General features: G+C 42.7%; 1 protein-coding gene across 1 annotated transcript in view; it reads left to right on the plus strand.

Annotated features, from left to right (window-relative positions):
• PLEKHG4B (pleckstrin homology and RhoGEF domain containing G4B) overlaps positions 1 to 5,980 on the plus strand; it is a 147,212-nt gene extending 141,232 nt beyond the window's left edge. Inside the window, exon 23 of the mRNA XM_045004839.1 lies at positions 5,157 to 5,980. Within this exon, the coding sequence (XP_044860774.1) occupies positions 5,157 to 5,162 (6 nt within the window). The 3' untranslated portion in view covers positions 5,163 to 5,980. The remainder of the gene's footprint in view (positions 1 to 5,156) is intronic.
• Positions 5,981 to 16,255: the final 10,275 nt, after the last annotated feature.

Raw genomic sequence — 16,255 nt, forward strand, 5'->3', positions numbered from 1 at the left:
AAGAGACCACATGTTGTCAGAAACCAAAGATTTATCACGCCATCAGTTCTTAAAATGAACTCTTATTGAAGTCAATGGGGAATCTTTGCCTAAAAATTGGCACAATATGCCCCAAGATACATACCCTACTAATCTGTTAGATAAGGAACAAGAACACAAAAAGGACTGCCTCTGCACACTGTCATCACAACAGAGACGTGCAAAGGTAAGTTTTAGGCCAGTTTTCCACCTACTCTGTGCCCTGCTTTCTGTACAGATTGGCTAAACCCCAGCAACTACCCAATCGTGGGTTTTTAGGGAGAGGGATTTTTTCCTTTGTCTAATTAATTAGTCCTTCATTTTACTCTTTTTATCTCACATACAGCTGATCAGATTTGTGAAAGAATTGTGGGTTTTATGATAAAAGCATGACATTTCCCAGAGTCTTAGGGCATGACCTATAAAGATTTTCAAATATGGGGCCATCACCAACTCATCCCATGCTGGCCATGGCAGCCATTTTAAATTCTGAATGAATTTTTTCTAATGTTTTTCAGATACTGATTGTTTACAGTATTAAAACATCCCACTGTGGGGGTTTTTTGTATTTTATTTTGTATTTTTATATTCCTATTGCCCTAGGTGACATAAAAACTAAAGCAATGAAATGTGATGGCTTGAGATTATACAAAAATATTTAGAATTAACGTGTTGTAGGTGCATCAAGGAGTATTTATAGTATTAATTACATAGAAATATAACATTAAGTTTACAAGTTTCTGTTCATGAACAGGAAATTACATTTCTCTTTGCTAATAACGATATTTCAGATCGGTCTATGTTTAACAGGATATTTCTGTGTCTCAAAAAGATTGAAAAGGCATCTTACATAAACATGCAGCTTAAAATGAATTAAGAAACAAGGAAGTCTTTCAGTCTTCAATATATTGAAACATTGCATTCCCCACCATTTTTCAAGAAGAAGAGCTGCAATTCGGTCCTGGAGATCTCCCTTGCATGAGGTCTGCTGAACAAGGGGAGTTTATTTTGCTTGATATGCTCTGTTAATGACTTGGTTTTGTGTTGCAATCTCTCTGTTTTAAATGAGATGTACTGCTGCTGCCTGATCTTCTCAAGTTCCCTAGCAGAGACAATCACAGCAGGGTCTGCAATGTCTTCAGTGTCCAGTTTAATTAAGTCTACACTCTCCTCTGAGAAGAGGTTGCTCATGTCTTCTATGACCTCAACAAGTGCCTGGACATGTTGTGTAAACGAAGCCTGGGCACTACCATCTGCGCATGGTGCTTTGTGTTAGACCCTTTTCAGGTGGTTCCTTTCTCTGCTGTGGCTTCAAATTCTCCTATCACCCTGGCTACTTCTGGTCCCACTTTCATCCACCGTCAAAGGGCCTCTGGACTTTGTGTTAGATCAACAGCTCCACTATGCCCTTTGATTATGGCATTATTTTGCTCATGAGCTTGGTCAAGCGCAATTCCAGAGAAAGTATGCTGGGTCTTGCAAACTGTGGATTTCCTGTTCAGGAACTCTTTAGCTCTGTCTGGATACATTGTGTGAAGGCTTACCGTATCTTGTGGATGAACAGGCACCTACAGAGCATAATTAGTATGATCTAATGCAAAGAACCAGAGAAACCGCTTTCCAAGGCATTCAGTGTATAAAGCAAGGTTTGACAGATTGACAGCACATAGGTCAAGACGAGAAGCTCCAGATTAAGTGTGGTATGTCAAAAGTGGAATGTTGGGTTTTCTAGTTTCCACTTGCCACACCATTTATATTACCCCATGTGGCCTCATCTTCCCTGAGACCTTGGATATGCTGTGTGTATGCATTTTAGAGCAAGATGTACTGACCGCTGGTAGGCCAAAGTGTCTCACGAGACACTTTCAGGAAGGAGTCAGCTGTTCCTGGGGAAGCCACTTTGGCCTGAACAAGGGCTTCTGTCCAGCCACTGTCTTCTAGCCAATCTCAATCAGCTTTAGACTTGCCATTTCCAGATGAAGACCACTCAACATAACAACAAATTTGTCCTTTCCATTCCCAGCAGGCCAGGTCAACTGTATCAGTTTGATTATGCTGAAAAGGAGTTGATCCACAGTGATCACTGGCACATGGATTTAGGTGGTGCACAGCGTTCCTTATCACATCCGTGGCCTGACGAATCATTGCACAGACTTGGAGTCATCTGGAAAGGGGAAGAAGCGCAGTGATGGCTGGGGCGAAGTCTGGGATGGTAAGCTCCCCAGGAAGTGTCTTGTTCTCCATTGAAGGTATCCAGACCTGCTGCTTGCCTTATTTGTTCAAGCCACCTGCATTCTTCTTGCAGGGCTTGCGTAATCAGTTGGCAGTCTGTTTTCATTTCAACATTTGCATCAGGGATGGCAGCATTGGTTTTGTTCAAAATCATTGGAGGGACAATTCTATAAGACTCGGGAAGTGATGATATAGACTTCTTCACTGATGCCGCAGTCTCTCAGTCCAGGGTGGGAATTCTATGGACAACTCCCTCCACTTGAGGATGCTGAAAATGTGATGTCCCAATTCTCTGGGAGGAGTCTGTTGCTGTGGTGGAGCTAGGATTGTGGTCTATGTTGTCTATGGCTGCAACAGTGAACAGATTACCATGGAGCTTGAGCGGACAGACTACATTCTTGTCCTCGGAGTGTTGGCATGCATTGTTTGCCATTCTGGTAGAGAGGCTAACACTCTCTGTCATAGGAGATAATGGACTATCCAAGTTTAAAGGAAGTATCTACTAGCTCACTTTTTCATGGCAGTGCATGAAGGGTCAAACTAGTGTACACTGGAAAAGGCATTTCTCGAGCTTCGTTGTGGTACAAACTTTCTGTTCCTTCACGGCAATGGATGTTGTTGTTGTATTGCAACAGCTGTGCCAAAATAAGGGTAGCTGGATGAATGGAAACTTGTTCTGACTGAGTTTTAATGTTTGAACCACACAATATCATGGACATCAGTGCCAGTAGTGACTCAAGCACAGATTTTGCCTGGCATCCTGGGTCAAATGATGCAAGTAGACTGTTTTTTTGTTTAAAACAGGTCCCTTTGAATAATTTTTTGTTTGGGACAGGTGAAATGCTGCTTCATCAGTTTTCCTCATGTGCACTTCAGAGGACAAGATTAATGCCCTAGTTGAAGGCAAGGAGCACATCACATCCTTCTTTGTGTGCTTGGAGAGCTGGAATGTGTGAAAGGATATGGGATTTTATTTCACTGTGTTGTGAATGCGGGCAGGCAGCTGTTCTAGTCTAGCTGTATAGAGCATCATGAGGACAGCTAGTTTAAACACTGCACCCATGTCTTCATTCAGTTTTGTCTCTTCAATCTATGTTATCAGTTCAGAAGAGATAGTCCCATGTGATATCTTCTCTGTGTTGCTTTGCTCAGATTTCTTCCCCCTTACTTTGCTGTAGAGACACACCAAACATCTTGCATGATACCTTGTCCCTTGGGCCACTAAGTTCCCTGCACTTAGGTTTGCAAGCAAGCACTGGTCTTGCAGCTAAAGTGCACAGTTGTGGACTCAACTGTCAATGTTGAGAGTAGAAGCTTCATGGAGGTCTTCTGATGGTATGTTCATTTCACAAATAAAGCACCTTTCTTTTTCTGGAGGTCCTTTGTTTTCGTCACCTAAACATATGTATTTCCTCTGCAGTTCATCAGAGTGATCCACAGCTTTTTCAGGTTTTTTTAAAAAACTTAATAGAGCAGGATTTGTGCCTTGTTCAAAGTTTTCTCAATACCATCACCATTATCTAAGCATCTGTCTGTGGATATGGGAAGTGCATTCATTTTATGGAAACATCTGATATTTTCTGCTAGAGTTTGATGGCCAGATCCAACATGCTCTCTTTTTGATTCTGCTGGATTAATCAACTCTATCGTTTGTCTTCCTGACAAAGCGCACGCTTGCCTCAGTCAGTAGAGGAATGGGATGTCTCCGTTGACGGACCTGGCTCTCAAACAAGCTTGTATCTTTTTGACAGGTTTGAAGCACCAGTAACAGCCAATAGTAATCTGTATCTTTCACTACTGTGTATAATTAATACTACCCAAACACAAAACAGCTTTCACACAACCAAAGTAGTATCTGAAAGAAAAAAGAGAGATGTGATTAAATTCTTCCAAGACCACATTGACAATTAAAATTAGTACAAAATGTGTCCTTACACCAATTTTAAGGTCTTGTTGAAGCAAAACCAAGAATACATCCCTTGTATGTCCTATTGTAAAACATTATTTGCTGATTATGACAATGTTTTTTAAATGGCTACCACAGCGAACTTGCATGAGCTGGCGATAGCCCCATCTCTGAAAATCTTTATTACGTCATGTCCTAACACTGTGGCAAATTTCATGCTTTTATCATAAAACCCACAATTCCCTCTCCCTTCCCTCTTACAAATCTGACCGGCTAATAAGTAAAGGTTTATACTTTTGCACAACACAACTGACTTTGTAAGACTCCGTATTTACACAAATAAACCAATGGATATTGAAATGACTCAATTAAAATGGCAGCATTTGTGTATAATTCATGAATTAAAGAGTCAGATTCCTCTCTCACACACACTTTGATCTCAGTCGGGAGTAACTCTATTGAAGTTAATAGAGTTACACATTCTGTAGTAGATTATAAAACTGAAACTGGGTATTTCTTTCTATGTAGCTTTCTTACGTAAGAATTTCTGATAAGGGTTAAAGATTCTTTATACATGTAGTGTGACGTTTTCTAAAGCTCTGTGTGCTGGCCTAGCTGCTCCCACTGAAGTCATACCATAGACTGTAATGGAACAGAGTTAGGCCAATGTTGAGCACTGCTGAAAATCCTTTATTTTGAAACAGATCATTTTAATAACCATTTACAGTTAGGTTAACTGTTCTTTGAAATCTATTAAAATTGACTTAAGGATTATTTTTCATACACAGATTGCACTGACAGATCTGTTTTTGTATTAATTGAAAAACTTTCAATCTCAAGCAATTAAACTGAATTTTATTTTTATCACCATATTTCAGCATAATAATAAACAGAAGTGCTAATGTCTAAATAGTTTGAATGCTTCACTATGCTAGTTGTGATGTTCTGATTTTAAGTAAAGATAGTAAAACTTACTGTAACCTGTTGATTGTTTTGACAGCTATGAGTCAAATTACTATGAAGACATTTTCAGCCATGCTGACCCTGCTGTTGCAGATCATCCCAAATTCATTTTGTGATGAAAAACCTGTGACACACTTCATGGACTCTCTTACTGGATATTTCATCATCAGCAAAATCAAAATCGAAATATTTTTGTAAACAACCAGGGAAGAGACATCCTATTTTTTCTTTATCATTTTAAAGGCAGGTTTTTGGTGCAGAGTTCTTAATCTGCACTTCCAAAATATGAACCAAATTCTGCTCTCAAATAAGCATGCAGGTCTATTGATTCCAGGGAGTGGCATTGAAGGCCTGCAAGTGTAGAACTTGGCTTTGTACGTGTGTGTGGCAAATTAGAATGTTGTTTTCTGTTTTAACCTGAATCTTGTATATAGCAGATGATGATGTTGTAGATGTTACTATATTTTGTTCAATCCTGTAAATGTAGAACTCCTCGATAAATGAACTAATATCTGTACAAAAGGAAAAATATACAAACTGCTTGGAACTTTTGTAAATATTATTTTATTGCTGCTCATTACAGCAGATCCGTTTTTATCTACTTATTAGTGTCTTCTCCAGCATCCCACAAAGGCAACACGAGTTCCTGCAATCATAGTAAACATGGATGTCTGTTAGAATATGGCATTTTCTAGAGATTAAAAATAGAAATAATTATTTGTAACCATTTTCAAATATCAAATATGAAAACATATTCTTGTTCATGGATTGTTGAAAACAGTTTGACTTTTGTTACTTCAAACACTGCCCTTGTTTAATACTTTTTAAAAAAAAATAAAACAATTTCTACCATTACATTTATTTTTATTGTATGTGATGTGGTTTTTTTGTTTGTTTGTTTTTGTTTTATTTTCAACCAAATATTTGACTGTGCTGTAAAATCATGAAACTATCATGAGCAGTAACTATCAGGTTTTTAATCTTCTGTTTTATGATAAAATTGTGATTCTGATGGGTTTCCAAGAAGCATTATAACTATAGGGCATTCATAGGACTGACTCACTGTTATATCCTTGGGGACAACAGTTTTAGGGAGAAATCACTGGAGACACAGAGAGCTGTAAACCTTGAAAGCAGCCATTTATTGCTACACACAGAATTAACCAACAGCCAGCCAAACATGCTGGGCTATCCCCTAATAATCTAACTCAGTTGCCATAGCAACACAAGATTCTATCACCACGACAACCAAATGCACAACATATTCCTCCCCCCTTAATAAGAATGTCCCCAAAATAAAACAAACACTAACTAGAGAAGGAGGGTAGACTGCCTCCATTTAGACTGCTAAACCCCGGGGATTATTTTGCCCCATAACCGTGAGTTCGCCCTAGCTAAAGATCCAGCCGACGAGGAGGCCTTCTGTCTCTAGGTGGATTACGGCGGACTTCTGGTGGTGTTGCACCCGAAAGTGTCTTGGGGGCGGGCCTGACAATGAGCTCAGGGTTCGTTGGGCAAAGGGGTGAGGATGGGGTATCAGCTCATGCTGGGCAGAGGGGTATCTCTGCCGCTGGCAGTAATGGAGGGGAAAAGTCAGGAACAGGTGACTCTTGATTTGATGTCTCGCCGGAGGTGGTGAAGTCAGGCAACAACTGAGGATGTGTCCTGAGGACTGGTATGACCTGGCAGCAGCTGATCTACATGTCGCCGCCAGGTGAGATCCTCTGCAGTCCGGACTGTGTAGGAAGCAGGTCCCATTTGAGCGATGACAGTGGCAGAGACCCATTTAGTTCCAGAAGTATAATTCCGAGCCCAAACTGGCTGTCCCGAGCTAAAGGTTCGGTCTTTTGCTCTGGGTGCACGCCTGATGACTTGATCTTGCTGCTGACGTTGCACAATTTGTCGGGGTTCAGAAGGTTTCAACAGATCAAAGGAAGTGCGCAGCTGTCATCCCATCATTAGAAAGGCCAGGGATGCCGTGGTCGTAGCATGAGGTGTGTTTCTGTAGGATAATAAGAAGGTGTCCAGACGCTTTTGAATGGATAATTGTCTCCTTGTCGATTTCAAAGCTTGTTTCATTGTCTGCACAAATCTTTCAGTTAATCCATTGGTGGATGGATGATATGGTGCTTCCCATTTGCCTTCATAAAATTTTGAAACTCCTGAGAGACGAACTGCGATCCGTTGTCACTCACAAGTTGTTCTGGCAGACCAAAACAACTAAAGAGCCCTCGTAGTTTTTGGATAGTACTCTCTGCAGTAGTGGACTGCATTATAGAAACTTCTGGCCATTTAGAATGGGCATCTACCACCACCAAGAACATGCTTCCTTCAAGGGGGCCAGCGAAGTCAACGTCAATACGTTGCCATGGGTTTTCAGGCCAGTCCCATGGATGTAGGGGTGCCCACTGGGGTGCATTCCTCACACCCTGACATGACATACAAGCTCTTGTCTTCTCTTCAATAGCACTGTCCAACCCCGGCCACCAAAAATAGCTTCGTGCAATTTCCTTCATCCGCACTATTCCACAGTGACTGGAATGGAGCTGTTCTAACATCTGTGATCTCGGTGGTGGTGGGATAATGACACGTCTCCCCCACAATGAACAACCAGATTGGATTGATAACTCCATCCTCCTGGACATGTAGGTAACAAGGTCGGGTGAGACCAGAGAGGTTCGTAGAGATGTTCCATGCATCACCAGGTCCATAACCTGGGACAATATTGGGTCAGCTCGAGTTGCCTTCTTTACCTGAATAGCGGTGATGGGTGTTTTCTCTACCTGTTCAAAGTAAAAGATTTCCTTCTGGGCAATATCTCAATGGTTGACTGGCAAACGCAGCCTTGAGAGACCATCCGCCTTGCCATGCAGAGTGGATTTCTGATATTTGATTTCATATGTGTGTGCAGAAAGCAACAATGCCCACCGTTGCATATGACTAGTGGCTAATGGAGGAATGCCTGTGTGGGGTCCAAAAAGTGAAGTCAGGGGTCGATGGTCTGTGAGAAGAATAAACTTCCATCCGAAAAGGTACTGATGGAACTTCCGAACTCCGAAAATGATTCCCAATGCCTCACGTTCGATTTGGGCATAGTTAGTTTCTGCTTTGCTTAGAGTGCATGAAGCAAAAGCAATAGGTCTCTCTTCTCCCGAAGGCATAATGTGTGACAGGACTGCTCCCACTCCATAAGGGGACACAACGCAGGCCAACTGTAGGGGTAAGGATGGATCAAAGTACGTCAGAACTTCAGAATTTAGCAATGCATCCTTAGCTTTGTTAAATGCAACATCACAGGATTCAGTCCACTTCCAGGCCTTGTTCTGCCCAAAGAGTTTGGGAAGTGGTTTTAGCAGTGTGGCTAACTGTGAGATAAACTTTCCATAATAGTTCAATAGTCCTAGAAATGAGCAAAGCTGGCTAACATTTCGAGGAGGGGGAGCCTCCACAATAGCCTTAACTTTGGCAGGGGTCTTACGAAGACCTGTAGCATCAATAATGTGTCCCAAATATTCAACAGAGGGCTGGAAGAATTCACACTTGTCTTTGCAGACTTGCAGTCCATACTCTTCCAGTCTTTGTAGGGTAGCCTCTAAATTCTTTAGGTGATCCACCTCATTCCTTCCAGTGATCAGGGTGTCATCCAGATAGTACTGGACTCCTAGCAAGCCACACAAGATCTGGTCCATAGCCCTCTGGAACAGGGTGAGAGCAGATGTTATTCCGAAGGGTAGGCGACAGTATCGATAAAGCCCCTTATGCATCACAATAGTCAACAGTTCTTGGGCCTTTTCATCAACATGCATCTGTAACTATGCTTGACTCAGATCAATCTTACTGAACTTTTGTCCCCCAGCCAGGCCTGCGAAGAGGTCATCGATGCGGGGAAGCGGGTATTGTCACTGTCAACCCAGTGTTATGTGCAGAGCTTTAAAATCACTGCAAATCTGGAGGAAGCCATCTTTCTTAACTATTGGAACAATAGGAGTTGCCCATGGGCTATGGGTAACTGGTGTTAGGACTCCATTTGTGACCAGGCGCTCCAGGTCCGCTTCAACTTTCCGCCTGATGGCATATGTCACTTGGTGCACTTCTGCCCAATTCAGCTGGATCTTCCTAAGCTAAGACCTACCCATTAAGGCTGGGTAATTATCTCTCACCACAAACAGTGGCAATTTAGCAGCCTGTCCATTGAGCTCCACCGTAACATCAGTAGTGCCCAACATGGGCACAGCTTCTCCCATATATGTCTTCAGCAATTACCAGTGGTTTTGGAGAAAAATGGGACCCCAGGATTTCCACAATGTCACTGTAAGATTTAGTCTCTGGCTTAACAGGGTGTAGTAAGCTGCGTAGCAGGGAGTAGGTCTTAGTCCCTACAACACTTAAGAAAATTGGCACCTTCTCTTCTGTAATGTCATTTGCAATAACAAAAAGCTCAAAACGCTCAGTATATACATGCTATTGAACTATAGTGTCCTCAAAAGGTTCCAGTGGCCCTGTAAGTGTAGCCATGATTTTAGTTTCAGTTTGCACAGTCAGAGCAAACAAGCCAGTTCTCACCCCCTTCCAGCAGCAAACAAGGTTTGTTTGTTTTTGTACCTTAACTTCTACTTCCTTCTGTTGCTGGGGCAGCACAGAGATCCCACCGTCGTTGCCACGTTGTTATATCCTTGGGAACAACAGTTTTAGGGAGAAATCACTGGAGCCACAGAGAGCTGTAAACCTTGAAAGCAGCCATTTATTGCTACACACAGAACTAACCAACAGCCAGCCAAACAGGCTGGGTTATCCCCTAATAATCTAATTCAGTTGCCATAGCAACACAAGATTCTATTACCACGACAACCAAATACACAACACTCACACTCTTTGTGAGGCAGGGGTGTGATGAATAGATAAATTAGTGACAGAGGGGAAATAGGGAAGAAATTAGTCGACTGACCATTTACAGTAGTGGTAACTGGAAGGCACTCACCTTCTCCTCTTGGCATAAGACCCTAGATAGATAATAAAAGAGAAATAGACAAAGCTACAAGAATCCCCAATTTAGGGCTACGTTGTAACAATGTAATCTGTCCTGAGCAAAGGCAGCGTCTAGCTATGCTGTCCCTTGGAAAGTCACAATTCAGTCCCTGCTTCTCCCTTTGTGCTAGGGGGGGAATAATCTGTGCCAGCTCTTTACTTCTCCCTCCCTGTCAGTTCAGCTATGCTGGCTGGCACATTGGGCAATAAAGTCAAGGTTTATATTCATCCTTCTCCCCTGCTTGCCTGCACAGGAAGGGGAGTAGCACCCTTATGGTGCTTACTTATGCTGTGACCTGCAGTGTGGGTAACTACTACAGGACACTAAAGTGTCATTCCCCTCACTCTCCTTTGTAGGCAACTGCCAAGCTTACCCTTAATTAAGGTGTGTGTATGGGGGGAGGGTGTTTCTATTTTCACATCACTATTTTTGTGTGTCAGGACAAAATAAGCAGCACCTTCTAGTAGGCTTGTTATAGAGAGCACTGAACTGATCCAGAAAAACCCAGGAGCTCCTCTATATCTAATGTTATCAGCCATCCACGCTTTGATAATTTGATGGGGCTGTTCTGCATTCTGAACCCAGGCATGCAGGATATGAAAAATTCCCCAAGATACCAGGATGTTGCATCATGACATTTGTTGTGGAACAATAAGATATCAATCATTGGGATAAAATGAATTGGTCTTGGAGGACTAACTTTAATAGATGGGAATTTTATGAACTTGTATGTGATGGGTTGTCACCCTTGGGGTGCAGTCTGGGAGCCATGGGAACCGCTTTGCCCCTGACCATTCAGCTGGTCCCGCTCACCCTGCTCTTCTGATGACTCAACCAGCCTCTCCAGGCCCTGTTATCACCCAACACAACAGCAGGTGGCACCACACACCCAACTGAGCTACCTGAGTGCTTTACCTAAGCCACTCAAGGACAGACAGAAGACAATAGCCAGTTTCCCAGCTCCCCGGCCTTGCACCCTTGCTGGAGTGTAAACCCAGAATTATATAATCTTTCACTGCATAGGGATCTGTACAATGCAAGCTCATTAATATAGGTTGCTTTCCCCTCAATAAGGGGAAATTATACACAAGCCTGTGTTTGCCAAGATGATTTTCCCAGACACTTCACTTAAAGACACATTGGTTAAGATAAAACATAAAACAAGTTTATTCACTATAAAAGGTAGATTTTAAGTGATTTAAGTGATAGCAAAGAGACCAAAGCAGATTACCTAGCAAATAAAAAAAAATACAAACTAGGCCTAATATAGTAGATAGGATTTGAATTAGCAATTTCTCACCCTGACTGATGATACAAGCAGTCCACCAAGTTTTCATAAAGAGGCTAGAAATCCCTTTAGCCTGGGACCAGCACTTCCCCCAGTTCCTTAGGAGTTCTCTTGTGGGGGGAGTGAGGTTAAGAGATGATGTCACTCCTCACCTTATAGAGCTTTTCCATATGGTGGGAACCCTTTGTTCAAAGATAAGTTCCCAGTCCAGTTTATGGAAAAATATAGGTACCAAAATGGAGTTCAGTGTCATGTGGTCTGGTCACACGCTCTTGTATGCCTTGCTGAATCATAGCAGCCTTTACGCGCAGTCTGGCTGAAACTTTCACAGGGAAGCTAAGCTCTTCCATGGTCCATTGTCTATGTCAGTGGTCCCCAATGCGGAGCCCACGGGCGCCATAACACCCGCGGGGGCATCTTAATGCGCCCGCGTCCTGGCCCCCGGGAGAGCACCTGCCGAAATGCCGCCGAATTTTAGCGGCATTTCGGCAGGGACGCCTCTCGCTGACTCCGCTTGCTGTCGACAAGTGACGTCATTGAGAGGTGTCGCTCCCGAATTTCGGCAGGGACGCCTCTCGATGACGTCGCTTGTCGACAGCAAGCAGTATCATCGAGAGGCATCCCCGCTGAAATTCGGTGGCATTTCGGCAGGTGCTTCACCGGCGCAGTGGTCCTTCAGCTGGCGCCCGCCAGCCAAAAAGGTTGGGGACCACTGGTCTTTGTTGATGAGCCATTAGCACTGTCTAGCGTCTTGTGTTGTACCTGAAAGGCTAGTTGTGGGTGTTACCCACAGTAAGCATATTTGAAATACAGATACATAGTCAATATTCATAACTTCTGATACAAAAATGATACATATACACAACTAGTGTAATCATATTTGGCAAATCATAAGTTTTCCAGTAACACCTCACATGACCCATCTTATACAAAATGCATCATAATTATGCTATAATCATATCACTATGATGAATATGGGGTGCAGTGTCACACTGTACATCTGTTACTTTATAAACGTTCAGTTAAGAAACCAAATGTAATTTACAGGACATTTCCCTCCATCTTATTGTCCTAACCTTGTGGACTAAATATCTAACCCAATCTTCCTTATTCCCTACGGTGATGGGATGTTCACCCCTTGCTAGCTTAGAAGGGGTTAATGAGGTTGATCAGGGGTCAGTTAACTGGCTAGGCCACCTCAGAGCAGAATTAGGTGGCTAAGTAGCCCCAGATTGCTGATGGTGCCCAGCTGAGAAAGAACAGGCAGCGCTACAATACACCAGGAAGCTGGCAGCAGAAAGGGACTGCAGTGAAGAATCCTGTGGCCACTCTCTGACTGTTAGCAAGGAAAGGAAACCCGGGGAAGAGTTAGAAAGCCCAGGGCTCCAGGCCACGAAGGAAGGGTTTACCCAGAATGGTGGTGGAGCGAAAGCCTGAGAGAGGTATAGAGTAGAAAAAGTTCAGGAAAATGGTAGCAAGGTGGGACATTGTGGACCTTGGCTGCTGGACCCTGTGCCAGAACCTGAAGTACAGGTTGGGCCTAGTTTCCCCTGGTAGCCACTGGAGAAGTGCCACAGTCTGGGCAGTGAATTGGAAGACTGCTGGAGACAGTTTGGATGGAGACACTTTGATAACACCCCTGGAAGGGGAAAACATAGTGACTTGGCTGGAGGGCCAAGCCATGAAGGGAGAGCATGCTGAGTTGCATAGTAAGAGCAAGGCAGCAGGATGCACAAATGAGCGATGGAAGGGGGTATCGGACCTGGAAGGAGCTACACCCCAGAGCTGCCAGGAGGAGGTACCCTAGCAGTGAGTTGGCCCTGCAACATCTAGATTCCCCCTTGCGCCTTACTTTTGAAGGGACATGTGCTATTCCACTTTACCCTATCACTTCTATCAGCCCATGTACTAAGAAATATGGGTCAAAACCTAAGGTTCTTGTTTAATTGTACTTAGTCCTTATTCAAGCAAAACACCCATTCACTTCAAGTGATAGTTTGAGTAAAGACTTTAGGATCTGGCCTGTGAGCAAAGCACAAGCCACCATGTCCTATTAATTGTTGACTGTTCTCAAGTCACTTCCTTGTTGTCTAAATCAGGATTCAAAATCTCTCACCTAATGCGCCATCTGGTTGCCATCACAAGGTTTCATGAATTTGTGGCTGTCCTTGAGATCTCTGGAATCTAGGTGAATAAACGTTTTGAGTCTGAGTGGATTCCCCCAGGCTTTCTTTTCCTGAAAAGAAGACTTTTTAGTAGCTATCTCCCTCTGCTAGATGAGGGAACTAGCTCCAAGTCTTTACAGGTAATCCACAAAATTCTAATCTCTAAAGATAAAATGCTTTGCCCTCACACTGGATTTTTGCCGACGATTTTTTCAGAATGCTGGATTCATCAAGGAGAGATTGTATTCTACAAACCAGATGTTGAGCTTAGTTTTAATACTGAGAAATCGTATTTTTAAAATTTCCATATATTTTCATCGTCTACAAGAAAGTCAATGAGGATCTGCTATCTAGCCAATAACTATTGAAAAAGATTGTGCAATAGATCATCCCTTGTTATTTATTTAGTATTTGTACTAGCCTAACCTTAGTCATGGTCCAGGACCCCATTGTGCTAGGCACTGGACAAACAGAACAAAAAAGATGGTCCTTGCCCCGCAGAGCTTACAATCTCAGTATAAGACAAGAGACAATAGATGAATCCAGAGGGATAGGAGAGTACAAGGAAACAATGAGACAGTGTTGGTCAGCATGATAGGTAGTGATCTCTGCAGCCTCACCGTTGCCAAGTTTTTTGTGGGCAACACAGCAAGGAAGGATTTGGGGAAGGCTTCAGAGGAGGAGGGTGAGGTAGTTTTGTGGATATTTATGGGAAGTGAAGTGCAGCATGGGAGAGAGCATGAAGGTGTGTGTTTGAAAATTTAACAAGTGGGCAGTGAAGGCTGGCATCATGGGCCAATCAGAGGTGAGTATCGACAGCTCAATAGCGAATGAGAATGCCTTGAAAGAGAAGGCAATCAGCGTATTTGACAGTGCAGAGGGAGCCAGTGGAGGGATTCAAAGAGAGGGTGACATGGTCAAAGCAACGGGATAGGAAAATGATCTTTGCAGCAGCTTTCTGAATGGAGATAAGCAGGGAAAGATTGCATGTGTCAAAGTCAGAGAGAGAGAGATTGCACCTCTTAATTGTGCCTTTTTCAAGAGAGTCTCAAAGCCCTTTCCACTATAGCCACGGCTGCCGCTAAAGCTTGTTGGATTCATATCCAGTTATCTAATATATGTAAGACAGCTACTATATTCAAGTAGATCAGAGGAGTGGTTGGATGCTCACCTCAGTGCAGCAGCACGCCAGTGTACTTTAAACTGTAGTATTCTCTAGACCAGTGATACTCCATTAGATCTACCAGCGGGCTGATTTGAGAATTTTATCACAAGAGACGGGCCATTTGCTCAGAAGGCTGACCAAAAAACCCAGAAAACTAAAAAAACTTTAGCTGCTGATAAATAAAGACCTTGATTGCACCATAAGTATTAGTGTTTCTACCTTTTAACAAAGTTTATAAATCGACATGACCACCTTGTTGGTGGCACTCTCTAATGGGAGAGGCGACCTCAACGATCTCTAGCAAGCTTTGTGAAGCGTGGTTTGTAGGAGGTCAGGGCAAGGTGCATGCACTGGTGCAGATGCTCATCTGTCAGGTGATTGTATTGTTTTTTTATAATGTTCGTGGTAGAAAATTTATATTCGCAGAGGTATGTTGATCTGAGCATGTTAAAAGATAGATGGGTAGATTTTGGCTATTCTGAAACTAGTCAGCATATTGAGTCCAGAAACCACAAAGTCCCACTTCTCTGAATTTTTCCTGAAATCTGGCATCTGAAATCTGGAGCCTTACAATTTCTAATTGAATGGCATCTTTATCAATTGAATAAAAAATGTTGATTGCTTCAGAAGGGCAAGGTCCACTGGCAGAGTCAACAAATGGATCACAAAAATAAAAGCAAATCCTTTTGAATGTTAAAATTCTCAAATCGCATTTTAAAATTTTCAGTCAGAATGTTTAGGAATGCTTGCATTGTTTTCATCAATGTGTCATCTGCAGCAACAATGACACCTCTTTCATTACAAATTAAGCACTGCCAGTTACTTATGAAGGAAGTCATAGGCAAATGCTAGGCAACGTATCACAATTTGTGAATTTAATTATAAGCAGTTTTTAAGGTGAGCTGGCAGGCACACAGTATGCTTTGGTGGGCCACATTTGGCCCGCAGGCCACCTATTGAGTATTAGGTTCTGTATGCCCAGCTAGTCCTGCAAGATGCTGAACAGCCTCAGACTTGATGTCTTGCAGGAGCACTCAATACATTGCACTCAATACATAGACCTCAGAAGTGGGGATGCATATTCTGCATGGAGAAAGACTTCTCAGTAACTGGAGTTCTTAAAAAGATTGCCCCCACAGATCCACATTCTGCATCCCTGCTTGTCTTTGGAGTAGCTGCTCTAGTGAGAAACCAAAGGAGCTGGAGCAGTGTATCTCTCTTCGTCAACAGAGGCACAATGCCTTAAGATGCATGTTTTAAAACACATGGTCCTACCTTTGACCTGCTGTCTCAAGGGTTTCAGGTCCACACTGTTTAGAATCCCAAAAGTGGAGACCTATGGAAACTCCAGTTAGTGGTAAACACTGAACGCTAACATTTAATATTTCTTAAAATCTAAATTAGTTTAATCACCTTTCAAGAAAAAGCAAAAGTGTTTTTATTTTTAAAAAAAAATCTGAAAACAATAAAATGGTTAATTGCAGATAGAGAA

This window comes from Mauremys mutica, chromosome 2 (assembly GCF_020497125.1).
Source record: "Mauremys mutica isolate MM-2020 ecotype Southern chromosome 2, ASM2049712v1, whole genome shotgun sequence".
Taxonomy (NCBI): domain Eukaryota; kingdom Metazoa; phylum Chordata; order Testudines; family Geoemydidae; genus Mauremys; species Mauremys mutica.